Source organism: Tachypleus tridentatus, chromosome 4, assembly GCF_004210375.1.
Source record: "Tachypleus tridentatus isolate NWPU-2018 chromosome 4, ASM421037v1, whole genome shotgun sequence".
NCBI lineage: Eukaryota > Metazoa > Arthropoda > Merostomata > Xiphosura > Limulidae > Tachypleus > Tachypleus tridentatus.
Genome location: NC_134828.1, coordinates 61,384,212 through 61,400,554, shown reverse-complemented (window position 1 = coordinate 61,400,554; position 16,343 = coordinate 61,384,212). Strand labels below are relative to the sequence as shown.

Sequence of the window (16,343 nt, the reverse complement as noted above, 5' to 3'; positions counted from 1 at the left end):
GATTGGTTAAGTTTATTCGTGAGTTAGGCTTACACTATTTTCAGAATTTTTGTTATTGTTTAAAAGTCAGGCCTACCATTAAACTTATTGAAAAAAAATATGAAATATTTATGTAGAAGTAGACAGAATATCGCATTGTTTTCATGGAATAATCCAAAAGGTCTCGGCCGGCAATAAAACACATTAAAGTAATATTTAAAACAATGTTCTAGTGGAGGTATCTACAAAGTTAATATTTTACGTTTTTCTAATTGAACTTGAATCAGTCTCTTTTAACAATTCAATACATGTAACAAGCCATCTTTGATACCCTAACCTGTGTCACTCACCAAAAACAAATTTAACTCAAATCTTGAGTACTTGTAATTTAATGTGGAGAGAGAGTTAGTTTAAGCTTTTTTAATGTTTAAGATTGAATTTATGTGTTTCAACTTTTAACTGTGGAACTGTAGTAAACTATATACAGGGTGTCCGTAAATTGTTAAGAATTTTATTAATTCTTGAATGCAACTTATGTGACAGTGTATTTTTCGTACTGTCTGTGTGGTGTATTTACTGCATATACTTGACCCAAGAACCGTCCTGCAAGACTTTATTACGTTTGTAAAGAACAATATGACACAGGTTAACTTGAACAAAACTAAAATATAAGACAAATCAAGTTACAAACATGCATCAGCAGTTTTAATCCAAAATATTTCACTTAATAAATGTGAACATGGTTATGGTGTAAAATTGTGCGTCATTTTTTTATATGAATGATACATTAATCTATGTTTTAAGTATTTATGTTTGATGAAGTATTTGTATTCCCTGCTAATGTTATGTTTTTATTTATTATTTATCGTTAGCTTCACTTGTATATATAAATGTATATTACTTTTGTCGTAATGTGTGTGTGTTAAATATTACGAGTTTAACTGCAGAATCGATTAAATTATCTTAAGTTACTAAATCATTTGACAATGAAATTTATTTATCTCGATTTAAATTTCAAAGTTCGTGTATTATACAGCTGCTTAGCGTGCTTGATCCCATGCAGTGTGTGTGTGTGTGTTTCCTATAGAAAAGCCACATCGGGCTATCTGCTGAGCTTACCGAGGGGAATCGAACCCCTGATTTTAGCGTTGTAAATCCGTAGACTTACCGCTGTATTAGCGGGGGTTCCCATGTAGTGAAGTAGCATTTTGTTTCCACAGAACATTTTCTTCGTTCGTGAGAACATTATAATTTAAAAGATTGCATTGAATACACGGTTTGTTTAAATTCAATTTTTTGTCTCTCGTTAGGAAAGCTTCAGTATACGAATTTACAACACTAAGATCAAGGGTGCGATTGTCCTCTGTGAACACAGCTGACAGTCCGATGTGGTTTTGCTGTAAGAAAAAAATAACTGTTTATATGTTTGTTCAAGCTGATTTCGGTACTTTCTTTTTGTGATTTCAAAGTCATTTTCCAGTCATTAATATGCAGCAACAGCTCTATGTAACACATGCTTCAATTGTAACTTTGTCAAAACTTCCTCTATACACGGCGCAGATAGCCTAGCTGCTTTGCGCTATATAACACCAAACCAACCAACCAATCCCCTATACATGTTATAATATACGAGATGCATTTAAAATTAATGTACATTTACACTGTTTATATGGATTTGTTACATAATGTTACATACATATTACCAACAAGAGCGTGAACGATGTAATATAACGTGTTGAATTATAGTAAATTATTGTTGTTCATATGTAGGTGATATATTCGTCAATAGCAAAGAGTTAAAAATATAATGCCATAAATGGGGTTGTCGGCCTCTCCTTTCTACTGTGTTTGTTTATTTTTGAATTTCGCGCAAAGCTACACGAGGGCTATCTGCGCTGGCCGTCCCTAATTTAGTAGTGTAAAACTAGCGGGAAGGCAGCTCGTCATCACCTTCCACCCCCAACTCTTGGGCTACTCTTTTACCAACGAGTAGTGGGATTGACCGTAACATATAACGCCCTCACGGCTGAAAGGGTGATCATGTTCGTTGTGACAGGGATTCAAATCCTCAACCCTCAGATTGCGAATCGAGAGTCTTAACCACCTGCCTATGTCGGGCCTCCACTGTGTTTAGCTGTACTACGCGAACCGTTTGTCGGATGCAACGATTATCTATGCCATGTTGCGCAAGCTATGCAATACCAATTGATTAGCTTAAAGGGACTTTGGTTCGCGTCAAAATACCACAAAAAAAATTGCTTGCCACAGTTTTTATGCCGTGGGTGCGTTCTGACTACGAAGGTCAACATTACTCGTTGTTCTAACAGTAGTAGGATAAGAAATGGCGGTGAGTGATGTTTACTAATTGCCTTTTCTCTAGTCTACAATTTCAGTTTAGTTACAGATAGCCCTCGTGCAGTTTTGTGCGAAATTCATTAAATAAACTGTGGTATGCGCGGCAGTAAACGTCACTTTATTCGCGTTTACCTATACCGACCTCTTTTATTATTTTAATAACCTTCACAACAGTAAGTGATTCAAACTGAACTTGATGTAAAACTCTAACTGCTCGTTTGGTTGCTTCACAATTTGAACTTGAGTTTTAGTAGATTCACAAAAGTTTTTATACCATATTTCATCGAAATAGGTGCAGCATCAACCTGTAACACCAGACAGACGGTTGGACAAATCTTCTTTCAAAGTATTCCCCCTAGTGGTACAGCGGTATTACTGCGGTCTTCCATCGCTAGAAACGGTTTCAATACCTGTGCTGGGCAGAGCACAGATAGCTCATTGGGCAGCCTTGTGCTTAATACAAAACAAACTTTCAGAATATTATATTGTAAATATAACTGTCGTTATTATTTTATATATACTCTTCAAAAAAAGAAACGCGAAAGGGATATTTTTGTTATTTTAAAGAGAAATATATGTAATAACGTTACAAGCTCAGAGTATGTGATGTTACACGTGTTAAGACACTGATTGTCAGACCAAAATGACAATAAAAGTTGTGCACTTTGAAAACGGAGGAAAACATCGGATTTTTCGCCAAAACGCATTCGTGTTCAATAAATTTGTTTGAGAGATTTGCATGTTCTGCAAGTGCAACATGTGCGAAATCCCTATAAAATTGACGGGTTCTCGGTTTCCATAGCTCAGTGTTAAGCCACCGACACGCAATACAGTTACGCCAAGACTGACTGAAGCACAACGCAACAATGCCATTGGTCGCTTGGAAGCAGGCGAATCTCGATCAGATGTTGCCAGAGCTGTGAATGTCCACCAAAGCATGGAATCGTCACCAACAACATGGATCAACTCGTGACCGTCCACGATTTGGCAGACCTCGTGTGACCACGCCCGCACAAGATCGTAACATCCGGTTACATCACCTTCGGGATAAGACCACCACTGCGACGTCTACTGCCTCAACCATACCAGAGCTGCGTAGGATTTCCGATTAGACCGTACGCAACCGTCTACGACAGTCTTAGGCCCCATGTGCAACCCATCATGGTGAACGTCAACGACGTTTTTCAACACGACAACGCCCGTCCTCACACAGCTCGACTCACCACTATCTTCTTGAGACACCACAATATCAACGTTCTTTTCTGGCCCTCAAGATCACCAGATTTAAACCCCATCGAACATCTTTGAGACGAGTTGGACCGACGTCTGCGACGGCGACAACCTCAACCGCAGACTCTACCTCAGCTTGCAGCAGCTTTGCAGACTAAGTGGACAGCCATTCTACAGGATATGATTCGTCATCTCATCGCTTCCATGGGCAGGAGATGCCAAGCAGTTATTGATGCTCACGGGGGGCATACTCGTTATTGACGTTGAGTGACGTTAAATTTTACCTAGTGAGCGTGGACTTCGCCTTTGGATGTTCAGCAGTGAATGTGCAAAGTTTCACACATGTCATACAGAACTACCCGGAATAAACTTGTTAACAATTTGTCTCATATTTTGCCTTTTGCGTTTCTTTTTTGAAGAGATATATGCAGTTTTGCAAAAACGTGGTTCGAGTATCCTTTGTTATTTTGTAATCGTAGTTCGTGTGAAAATTATCCATCACCAAGATTAACACTTCATAATTACCTCCGCTACATGAGATTTTCCACCCATATATTTATGTGTTTGTCACAAGATTTGTCGAAAACATTGAATACATGTTGACGAAAGCTGGTATACATTTGGACTATGACAGCAAAGTCACGAAAATCCGTCAAAATCTTCATCTGTTAACATGGTAACCGGTTTTTCGGTCTATTTCTGCTCTATAACTCAGTCAGAATGATCGGACTTTGGTGGACTTAAGCAGAATACCACTCTTCATTATCCTGTGGAAAATCATCCGTGTCCGTTGATAACCACGGACAAACATAGAGATTTTCGTATTTTTAAAGATCCGAATATGATCAACACTTTATGGACAAAGTGTGCCCTCTACTGATTGCCCCTCTAGCTAATAATTAAAAGCACTGAAGCCCTAATTGAAACGATTTTTTTTTTCTTTTGGTAGTCTTAAATAAATAAATAAATTACAGAATCGAGGAAGTTTCAAAATAAAGATTGTAAAAAGTGTCTAAATGATTTCATCAACGTTTAATTAATTGAAAATGTGCTTATATTCTTCTTACTAAACTCCATTTTAATAAACATTTATAGATGCGTTTCACAAGTACAATGTGAAGTTCGGATTGAGTACCAAAGAGTTAAAATAAGCCGTTAACAAGATAAGACTCGGGATAAGAGCCCAAAGCGTTGCCTACAAGCCATTCCAGGAGAGACAGGTGTTCCTCAAAAACGTAATCCATTACATGAACTCTCAGTTTAAAACAGTGTTTTAAAGAATTATCATAATTGGTGTCATTTAACAATTAAGAGGCCCGGCATGACCAAGCGTGTTAAGGCGTGCGACTCGTAATCTGAGGGTCGCGGGTTCGCATTTCCGTCGCACCAAACATGCTCGCCCTTTCAGCCGTGTGGGCGTTATAATGTGACGGTCAATCCCACTATTCGTTGGTAAAAGAGTAGCCCAAGAGTTGTTGGTGGGTGGCGATGACTAGCTGCCTTCCCTCTAGTCTTACACTGCTAAATTAGGGACGGCTAGCGCAGATAGCCCTCAAGTAGCTTTGCGCGAAATTCAAAACAAACAAACAATTAACAGTTAAGACGTTTTCTGACCTATGTTTAAACTAAATGTGTAATAACTGTTTATCGTATGTATATGTTCTTTGCCTATTTCAGGGAGCAGCCCATGTTTACCACCAAAGCTCATGTCTTTCACATCGACCCTAAGACCAAGCGAGCGTGGATTCCAGCTAGCTCACAGGCCATCAATGTTAGTTTCTTTTATGACTCCTCGAGGAATTTATACCGAATAATAAGCGTTGAAGGAACCAAGGTGGGTATTTTCTTTTGTTTGGCCTGGCATGGCCGAGCGCGTTAAGGCATGCGCTCGTAATCTGAGGGTCGCGGGTTCGCGTCCGAGTCGCGCTAAACATGCTCGCTCTCCCAGCCGTGGTGGCGTTATAATGTGACGGTCAATCCCACTATTCGATGGTAAAAGAGTAGCCCAAGAGTTGGCGGTGGGTGGTGATGACTAGCTGCCTTCCCTCTAGTCTTACACTGCTAAATTAGGGACGGCTAGCACAGATAGCCCTGGAGTAGCTTTGTGCGAGATTCCAAACTGAACTAAAATTCTTTTGTTAACCGAGAAATGCTAGAACGTTTTTTAAAGATAGTTAATTTACGGCATTTGAGATAGCCATCATAATGCAAAAAATTTGATTGAATCTGCCTCTTTTGTTACAACGAAAATAATTTAAATTTCATTTCAGTTTTGGTTATAGTTAACCAAAGGAAGCAACAGCATAAATATGATTTTTTAATAATAATATATAGAGAAGACTTAGAGGCTCTATCAGAAATAATATTTAAGCCTAGTATTTTAGTTTTCTCGCTACATTTAATATAAGCAACTTCTTGTGAATGCTAAAACAGATAAAAGTGCTGTAATATAATAGAAACAGTCTCAATTAAGAAAAACAAGGTTTTGCTTTCTTGTAAAACTCCATTGTATGTGTTAATCAAGCCCAATTACGACATCTTTAAGTATTATAACAGCAAAAATTGCAAATGGTAATTTTATATAGTTAGTTATCTCTCATCTAAAGATATATAACTTCAACTTTTTTAAGACTGGTTTGTAAAAATAATATTTGTTTTTAGTAAGGATCTCGTTTTCCAGAGAATATAAACAAAATCGCACAACTAATTTTGGGGCCATTGGTTTCTATCAGTTCAAAAGTGAAGGAAGCTATTTGCAGATAACTCTTATGTAATTTTGTATGAAAATTCTAAAAACAACCAACCAAACAAAAATAATCAAACTTGGGAATACCTCCTTTGTTATACAGAATGTACTGTTTGTTTTTTTGAATTTCGCACAAAGCTACTCGAGGAGTATCTGTGCTAGCTGCTCCTAATTTTGCAGTGTAAGACTAGAGGGAAGGCAGCTAGTCATCACCACCCACCGCCAACTCTTGGACTACTCTTTTACCAACGAATAGTGGGATTGACCGTCACATTCTAACAACCCCACGGCTGAAAGGGCAGGCATGTTTGGTGCGACCGGGATTCGAACGCGCGACCCTCAGATTACGAGTCGAACGCCTTAACTCACCTGGCCCAGCATGTACTAGCTGAGAATAACATTGTTATAATAACCGCGAGCATTGACTTTTGAGTTGAGTGAGGAGATATCGAAGATAAACTATTTTTCCGAAAGCGTGACAAAACTTGAGTACATTTAAAGATGTCAAATGCCCTTTAGCACATTTATTGATAATTATTCTTAGCAAATTATCCTTCGTATAACAATAACTTCTTAGTCTAATCTACACCAAATAGAGTAAGCTTTAGTTATTAAGACAAACTGAAATTAACTCAATGTGTTTTGTAATCGAGGATTTGTTAGAAGAAAATGTTTCCATTATTCGGAGTAAGTGTAATCATTTTGAATTTGTTTTGTACTAGTTATTCTCGAATAGTTTGATTTATTATCCATTTCGCAGGATATTCTAAATAGTTATGTTTTAGCTCAACAGAAAAGAAGTGTATTTCTTCATAAGAGACACGATATATGTTTTGCTTTTTTGTGTGTGCATGTGCTTAACTGGTCAGACAATTCGTGAAAACCTAAGCAATTAGAAGAATACATTTTCCCCAAACTTTCACACGATATCTAGTTAACTTTTGGTCTCTTTATTCTTTTTTTCATGGTAAGACGACATTAAGTTTTTTTTAGTGTTCACCACTGGAATAGCCAACCAGTATTCTTCAGTGGCTCAACAGTAAAATTACAGAGTTATAATGCTAAAACACGAGCTTCAATACCTGCTCATTGAACATAGCTCAGATAGCCCACTGTGTACTTTTATCCTTAAGAACAAATAAATAGAAAGCAATGTTAGTACCATTCCAAATAAAATTTTAGTCGAAGCGGTTTTCTGAAATGAGATAATCACATACAGAAAATTCACAACAATCATGATGGTTTTATTTCAAATGGGCTGTCATGAGCAAATGGTTGGGGTACGCGGCTTGTAATCTGAAGGTCGCGGGTTCGAATCCCCATCACATCAACATGCTCGCCCTTTCGGCCGTGGGCTCATTATAATGTGACGTTCAATTCCACTATTTGTGGGTGAAATGAGTATCCCAAGAGTTGGCAGTGGACGATGATAACTAGTTGCCTTCCCTCTAGTCTTACATTGTTAAATTATGGAGGGCTAACGCAGCTTTGCGCGAAAATTCAAAATAAATAAACAAATTATTTCAAATAAAAGAAAAGAAAACTGTTTATGATTTTATTATTAGTATGTAGGGGGCCTGAAATTGAAATATACTAAATAAAATTAAGGGTTACATGGTATTGTTTAGGAGAAGAAAACTTCAACTGTACGTTAATCTGGTGGTATTCTTTTCAGTTGTTCTTCAGATAACATTGAAAATTCTTAGAGAGTATTAATTTCTGAACTCAACAGTTATACATAATAATTTTTCAGTGTTACAAATTCATGTTTGACACAACATTGATGACGACAGAAGTCGTAAAAATGTATTTTTAAAGTTATTAAACGAAATCTTCATACAATAAACATTGCCCAGCATGTGGTTAAGGTGCTTGACTCATAATCGGATGGTCGCGGCTTCGAATCCCCGTCCCACGAAACGTGCTTATCCTTTCAGCCGTGGGGACGTTATTATGTGACGGTTGATCCCACTATTCGTTGATGAAAGAGTAGCCCAAGAGTTGGCGGTGGGTGGTGATAACTAGCTGCCTTCCGTCTAGTCTTACACTGCTAAATTAGGGACGGCTAGCGCAGATAGCCACAGATGTGGTTTATACTCACAATCAGCACGAATCTTTACGCAAACAAAATTATATTTTCGCCAAAGAATTGAGGTTAATATTCTATGTACCCATCCTACGTATTAACACATGCTTCACGCCTCTTCATGAAGCCAGTTAGCCGAAATATGACGTCATCAGTATCTCGTCTTCATTTCTCAAAGATGGTTTGCCTTACCTTTTCTCTGTTAGTTGATGAGTTTTTGTTAAGATACTTCCAGAAATGTTCTGTCAGGAGAACAAGCTGACCATGGCAGAACATCGATATTGTTGGCTTTGATGACCTGTTGCAAAATCCATGTTATGAGTAGTTTGTTCTTGTTATTCTGTGATAAACTAACCTGGAACTGTTAGAAAATAAGAGTGGAAAGACAAACCTTAATGCTGACCAGCGAGATTATCATATGATTACAAGTTAGATCCTTCGGTTGCCATAAATTACTCTCCCAAATGGCTCTGTATCCTGGACATAATTGGACACACAGATACTTTGTGCAAGTATAATATGTTTTCATCTCAGAATAGGATTCTACGTCTCAGAACTGCTGGTATGAATATTAACACTTTTATTAACAAGCAGAGAACAACATTTCGACCTTCCTAGGTCATCTTCAGGTTAACAAAGAATTAACATTTCTGAAACCTGCCGATGCAATCACCTTTTCTTTGTAGAGAAACAGCAGACTGTGTGATGGACGGGTGCATGGAGGGGTGGTACTACTGGTCACAGTTTTTTAACTCATTGTTTTGTTTTAGCTGGGCTGCTGCACCAATGTGTGACACTCATGCCACAATAGCCCAGATTTTACTGTCGTTCCGTCAGTGAACGACGGCACTGTTTTAGACATATTTTTACCATAGGTTCATCTTTGACGTTGAACAATGTTATTGGCGATAGTAACACTGTTCACCTCAGTTGTGTTTTTAAATTTTTAAGGACCATTGGCTTTATATCTCTATTTAAGTTTTTAATTTTAAAAACTGGACTTTGTTTTAACATGATTCCTTTTGACGTTTTTTAACAGTTTTACTTTTATTTGTAAATTTTTACCGATTGTATGGCGCAGATTGCCTAATTGCTTTGCGCCAATAAACGCCAAGCAACCAACAAACAAAGAACTATCAATGAAACCATAAATAGATACATACCATTCTCAATATGCCGACGACGTAGCTCCTGGAGCATATTAAGAAATCCACTAATTGCAACTGCCAGATTTTAAAAAATACCAAATTTAATTTTAGAATGGTGAAACAAATGGCGAGTTATATTAAATCCATCAATTACACAAACAATCACTTTTATAAAACAAAATACAAAAATATATGAACAACCCTGAAGAAAATTTGATAAATGTTAGGAGAAACAGAAATAAAAATGAACAACATTAAGTTTCTCGGTATCACGGGCCTGGCATGGCCTAGCGCGTAAGGCGTGCGACTCGTAATCCGAGGGTTGCAGGTTCGCGCCAGCGTCGCGCCAAACATGCTCTCCCTCCCAGCCGTGGGGGCGTTATAATGTGACGGTCAAACCCACTATTCGTTGGTAAAAGAGTAGCCCCAGAGTTGGCGGTGGGTGGTGATGACTAGCTGCCTTCCCTCTAGTTTTAAACTGCAAAATTAGGGACGGCTAGCACAGATAGCCCTCGAGTAGCTTTGTGCGAAATTTCAAAACAAACAAACAAACTCGGTATCACCTTTGACACACGATTCACGTGAAAAAAACATATCCAAAACTTACGCGCTTCATTTGGTAAACACATTAACTATACCAAACTAATTGCTAATCAACACAAAGACTATATACTACAAACGTTTACAAAAAAAATATATATAGAACATTGATACGCCTTCTCGTAGAATACGGCTGTCAGATAACATATGATATAACACGTTTGTTTTGTTTTTTTTGTTTGTTTTTGGAATTTCGCACAAAGCTACTCGAGGGCTATCTGTGCTAATGATATAACACAAAATAACCTTAAAAACCACAATTGTAACAAAACGAAGCAATGATTAGCTGTAAGGCTTCCAAAATTCACTACCTTAAAGTATCAGTATAAAATTCGTGACCTACACACTTTAAAGAATAGACTCACCGACCTTGTCTACAAATATTAGAATGACGCAGTAAAGAATAAAGAGAGAAACTTAGAGCTACACTAGCCACGGCTCGGCATGGCCAGGTGGTTAAAGTACTCGATTCGTAATCTGAGTGTCGCGGGTTCGAATCCCCGTCAAACCAAACACACTTGACTTTTCAGCCGTGGGGGCGTTATAATGTTACGGTCAATCTCATTATTCGATTGTAAAAGAGTAACACAAGAGCTGGCGGTGGGTGGTGGTGGCTAGCTGCATTCCTTTCAGTATTACACTGATAAATTAGAGACGACTAAGATAGCCCTTGTGTAGCTATGCGCGAAATTAAAAACAAACACTGCCCACAATCACGAGTGTACCTCTTGGACTCGTATCATTATACATTCTGTTTTTTCAAATAAAAGAACAAAGAGTAACCAGACATCCCCATTGAGATTTGATTATTATATTCTATCATGTTGTTTCCAACTGTCATGTTTCCATTCACAGCAAGGGTACTGATCGATTATTTAGCTTCTGTCCATAAAAGTAGGTTTTCTCCTGGTACTCTAGTTTTTCTCAACATCTGAATTTAACCGAGCATTGGATCTGAAAGTCTCAGCCCATTCTGAAAAGGGGTTTGCGTCTCTGAATGATTTTCTTCAAAAAACAATGTTAATACGAACCGGTACTTTTAAATATAAAATACAACTAAAACAGGGTGAAATAATAAGCAATACATATCGTTTCGGTCACTGCCTTGGTCTCTCCACATATGTGCACTATTTCTCATTAACTGGACTACAGTGAACTCAATGTAAAATAAGTCCTTCAATGTCAAAATCCTCGTACTTTTTCCGACTTCCTTTACAGATTTCCGTCAATATAATTTTTTGTATATAATATAATAGTACTCTCTCTCCATAAAGCTACTTAACACGGTGTGAATGGATCTTTACCAGAATTGGTATTAAAGTTCAGTAGGTCCATCTAGAGGTACATGCACATTTTCTGTTTGTTTTTTTTCGGGTTTGTTTACGTAATTTTAGTTTTTAACATAACTTTGCCCGCTGTAGATAGATATTCGCAAAATTCTATCATGAGGGTTTGTTGGATCCATGGAGAGATGCATACAGATTACCACTTTTGCGTTCTTTTACCATTGCCTCGCTTCCTGTGGATAGGTTTTCACGAAATTTGCCATGAAGGTTTACTGGGTCGATGCCGAGATGCATGCAAATGTGCAGTTTCACATTTTGTGTCTTGCAGTTCTATAGGTGTTTTTGCGTTTCACACAACTACATATAAGAGAAGCAACTTATCGTCTTCTAAGATAATCTTTCATTAATGATGAACTTACATAACTTCCGTCCAGGGGATGCGTACTCCAGCTAGTAAGAAATATAATCCACTCTCCCAAACTTAAAAATAATCATTATTCTAAACTTTCTCACGTGTGGGGTTGAAAGGGGAAGGATTGTTCGTCAACGCCCCAGTTGAGAAGAGCAAGAAACTCTCATGGTGGTATCCCTTCCTTCAAACTAAATTCCTTATTTGTTTAGTGTTTTATTCAAAGGCGATTTTCACGACTTAGCATCGTTCCTGTGTAGGGATTATGGGCGCTTATAACTGTAGCTCTAAGTTGCTTAGTTACAATTTGTTGGCTGAATTTTCTGCCGATGAGAACACAATAGGAACTACTTTCTTAGAAGAGTGGATACCGATCCTCTTAAGGAGTGGACACGTGAGGCCGACCTATTCTAGACCTGCTTAATGTCTGACCAATCCACCTGAACCACCTCAACAATTATGTAGTAGCAATGCTTCGAGGAAGCCTTAAACAAACATTTGAAGAACATCAAAAAAGTTACACTACAACTAAACAATATCGAAATAAAATTATGCCCCTTAGCCAAATTTTTTGGTATTACCTTCGATAATCGCCTTACATGAAAGAACACTTGAGAAACGTTATCAAATACATCAGCAAACGAATTACTTACCTAAGACTAATTGTAGGGAAAAAATATGGCTGCAGCTAAGCCATCATAATAAAAATATACTCGGTCTATATATGCCTCTTAATAAAACACGGTTGACAAGTCACTGGTAAAACCTAGAGCAGAATTATTAATTTTAAAGCAATATACATTTGATCCCATGTGGTCTCTTTGTTAATATGTAGTTAAATTGTTGTTATCGCCGGGAAAAAGAGTCAACTGTATTTTAATATTTACAATTTCAATATATATAAAATTATGGTTTAATGTGTCGACTGTGAAACCATTGTCTTTGGTTCGTGTCCCATTTCTACAAAATGCATTATAACAGTGTCTGTAAATTACTATTGTTTGAATAGAGTTTTCCAGTAGTTGATGGTAGGTGCTGTCGATTTACTGCTTTCCCTCTTTTCTGTACAGTTAAAACAATTAGGAACAACTAACTCAGCCTTTATGTAACTGCTTTTCAAATTTTCGAAACAAAAGAAAGGAAAATTGTTTAATAAATATAAAGGTAAAACAATGTTTTAAATATTTTAATTCTTTATTATTGTTACTATGCAACAAGTAGATAAAAACACAACTATATAAAAATGTGAACACTGGTTTCGTATCGTCCAGGATACTCCTTAGTTTCTAGAAAAAGAAGTCTCTGAGAAGACCTATTTAACGATGAAAAAAATTCTTGTGTTTTTGACCTTAAAGCTTTGTAATGTTTTAAAGTCACTCAGCACGTTAAATTATAACATTTAATGTGAGTTTAAATTTACGAATTAAATAATTTTCATAAAATAACCGTATTTCTGTCCACGAGAATACCAGAACTGAAGTATTCGGAGACAAGGTTATTTTAAAATATATTATTTTCTTAATACATTTATTAATGTGTCTGTTAAGAGGTAATGGGCAGTTATATGAGTTTTTCACGAGATTTATGTGAATTTATTCTTAAACCTAAGTTTTCTGTTACTCCAGCATAATTTTGCTTGCAACAAATAGAAGTTAATACATAAATAACATAATATGGATTACAACTCAATCTAGAGTTTATAAAAATATTTTCTCTCCAGTAGGGAGATAATCTTTTCTACAAATACAACAGTTTGATTTCATGCAGGAAAAATGTCTTTATCAGATTTCGTTTCTTTATTTTTCTGAGTTAAGAGAGCATAAAACACATATGGGTTGTTTTTTGACGATATGACTCATTTACTTTCAAACTAAGCTTTTAAAATTGCATTCAAAAATTTTCTAATTATTTTTGGATATCCATAAATAAATAAATATTTATAAAGCACCAACATCTGTGTCTGTCCGTTATCTAACTATTAATAGGTCGCTAGGCTAATCTCAATCAAACTTTGTAGGATGATAGTTTGGAACAAGGGGAATATTAATGAGGGCTCACAACCCTTTTGTCTCGGCATGGCCAGGTGGTTAGGGCGCTTGACTCGCAATCTGAGGCTCGTAGACTCAAATCCCTGTCCCATCAAAAATGTTCGCCGTTTCAACTGTGGGGGTATTATAATCCCACTATTCTTTAGTAAAATAATAGCCCAAGAGTTGGCAATGGGTAGTGATGATTAGTTGCCTTTTTACTAGTCTTTCACTGCTAAATTACGGACGGCTAGCACAGATAGCTTTTGTGTAACTTTGTGCAAATTTCAAAACAAATCACTTATCCCATCTTTTTGCCGCTTGTAAGCATTTATTATGATTGACGTACGTTAACTACATTTATAGATGGCGCCACATATTTACTCTATAAACAAAAAATATACCACTATCTATATGTTTGTCCCAGATCTGGTTACTCGCGGTTTGCTGGGCCAATCACAACCAAATTTTGTTGTATAATGGTGTGGAACAAGGGCATATTAATGGGAAGTTCCCATCCCTCACCCCCCATCACTGATTTTATTACCATTTATTATTTTTGACGTAAAGTAACATTGACTACATGCGTAGAAAGCATCATGTTCTTACATCAAAGAAATATTTATATTTAATTTTCAGTCCTCTGGTGGAACAGCAGTAGGTCGTTAGATATACAACCTGAAAATCAGGGGGTCGATTCGCCTGGATTTAAATAGTAAATAGCCCGATATGGCTTTGCTATAACAAAACACGCATGTTCTGTTATACAACATACACACAATGAGGGAGAGAACACACAAACGTGTTTTATATCTCGAAGAGTGCGCTAGCACACACACTGGAAGAATGCAATGAACGAAGTGGCTGCAATAACGCGTAAACTCAGATGAAGTTGATACGAAAAGCCTTTTCTTGAGTTATACCCATTTCCTACTTTGATCCATGATATTACACCTTTGTCCCGTAAGCCACTTCATGGTCAACGACCATCATTTAACTGTTAACATGAAACAGTGTAGAAGAACATTCAAAACCGAGTGTTGAAAGCGAGCAACAAAAAGCTAGCCTACCGCCACTATCTTGGCTGCTACCTCTTCGTACAAAGTCACTGTGACCATCATACAGTGTATACCATAATTTAAATATATACACAGTGAGTTCTTAAAGATTACACTAGATATGTGGTGAGTTAATAATGTAGTAGTGTGTTATAGTGTAAATGAATTGTGTGACAGTTTTGATTTTTGCGGTATATATCATATCGTCTACCAACACTCAAGTTCTAAACCCAGACAAAGGACGGATATCTCAGCCTGTCATCAATATTAATTTTAACTCCAGGGCAAAGAATTATTATGAGAGGAGAAATTTGATATTCTTTCATGTTAACTTTATGATTATTGTTAATTTGTTTCTCTTTGCTTTAGCTAATTTAGTATGGACAGTGTGGTTACTATATAAGTCTAAATACTGGTGTGAAATACTAATATTGTAATCAGTTTCAATCTTACCATTAAAAATAAACAACCGGAGCGTTGTTCAAAGCGACATTTATATTTGCACGTGGCAAGCTAAGAAAAATATATAGGAATAATAGTTCCGACCACTAGATAACGCTTCGCTGACATAAGGCAGTACATACCACAATAACTTAAATAATATTCAAGCAGAGTTCACACAATATTTTACTTCATCATTTCTGGGATGGTGGGTGTTGTGTTTGACAGAGCTAACAGAGATCGGCGTAGATTAAAGTGTCAAAAGTAACTGCCTTGAATTTGGCCATTCGAAATAGTGTCTTACATGATAAGCCAGATATTTGTTTTTTTGCGTACATATTTGTATTGTTTTAGTTACTGAATTTTGAAAATACCTTAAGACTAAATATACAATCTATATTTCATGTTTAAGATAAACTTTCACTTTTACACAACTTGTTTTACCACTGAAAATAATAATTGCAGTTGAGTTTCCACAATAGTACTGTTTATTGTATGTTCATATAACTGTTTCGCAGGGTATGAAGTTTCATTTGGTCCATGGAAAGATACATACAAATGCTCAGTTTTGCATTTTGTGTTTTGCAGTTTCTTTGGGTGTTTTGTGTTTTTTACGGTTGCTTCACACTCTTATAACTTGGCCACTTGAAAAAAAAGATTCAGTTGGATTGAACTTGTTTTAATGGCAGTCCTAAGCCTACTATATAGAGAGTAGGAGTTTTCTAAGTATTTCATTGTAGAGTGTTGATTGATCGGTTACATTTAAGAAAAGCAATGTTTCATGAATTTACATAATTTCCGTCCAGGAGACGGGTACTCCAGCTAGTATATAAATATGTAAGTGTTTGTAATATCATGTTATACAAACTGCCGATCGGTAGGTTAAGCTGGCGTAAGTTGTTACATTAAAAGAAGTAAATATATTTCACTTAGGGAAACGATGATTGATAAAAAAAAATAATAAATATACGGATATTT

At 36.7% G+C, this 16,343-nt stretch overlaps 1 protein-coding gene across 12 annotated transcripts in view; it reads left to right on the top strand.

Annotated features, from left to right (window-relative positions):
* LOC143249246 (homer protein homolog 2-like) overlaps positions 1-16,343 on the top strand; it is a 262,984-nt gene that overhangs the window by 46,384 nt on the left and 200,257 nt on the right. For all 12 annotated transcript variants that reach the window (XM_076498754.1, XM_076498753.1, XM_076498751.1 and 9 more), the window contains one exon: positions 5,242-5,398. In XM_076498754.1, coding sequence (XP_076354869.1) covers positions 5,252-5,398 — 147 coding nt within the window. In that variant the 5' untranslated portion in view covers positions 5,242-5,251. The remainder of the gene's footprint in view (positions 1-5,241; positions 5,399-16,343) is intronic.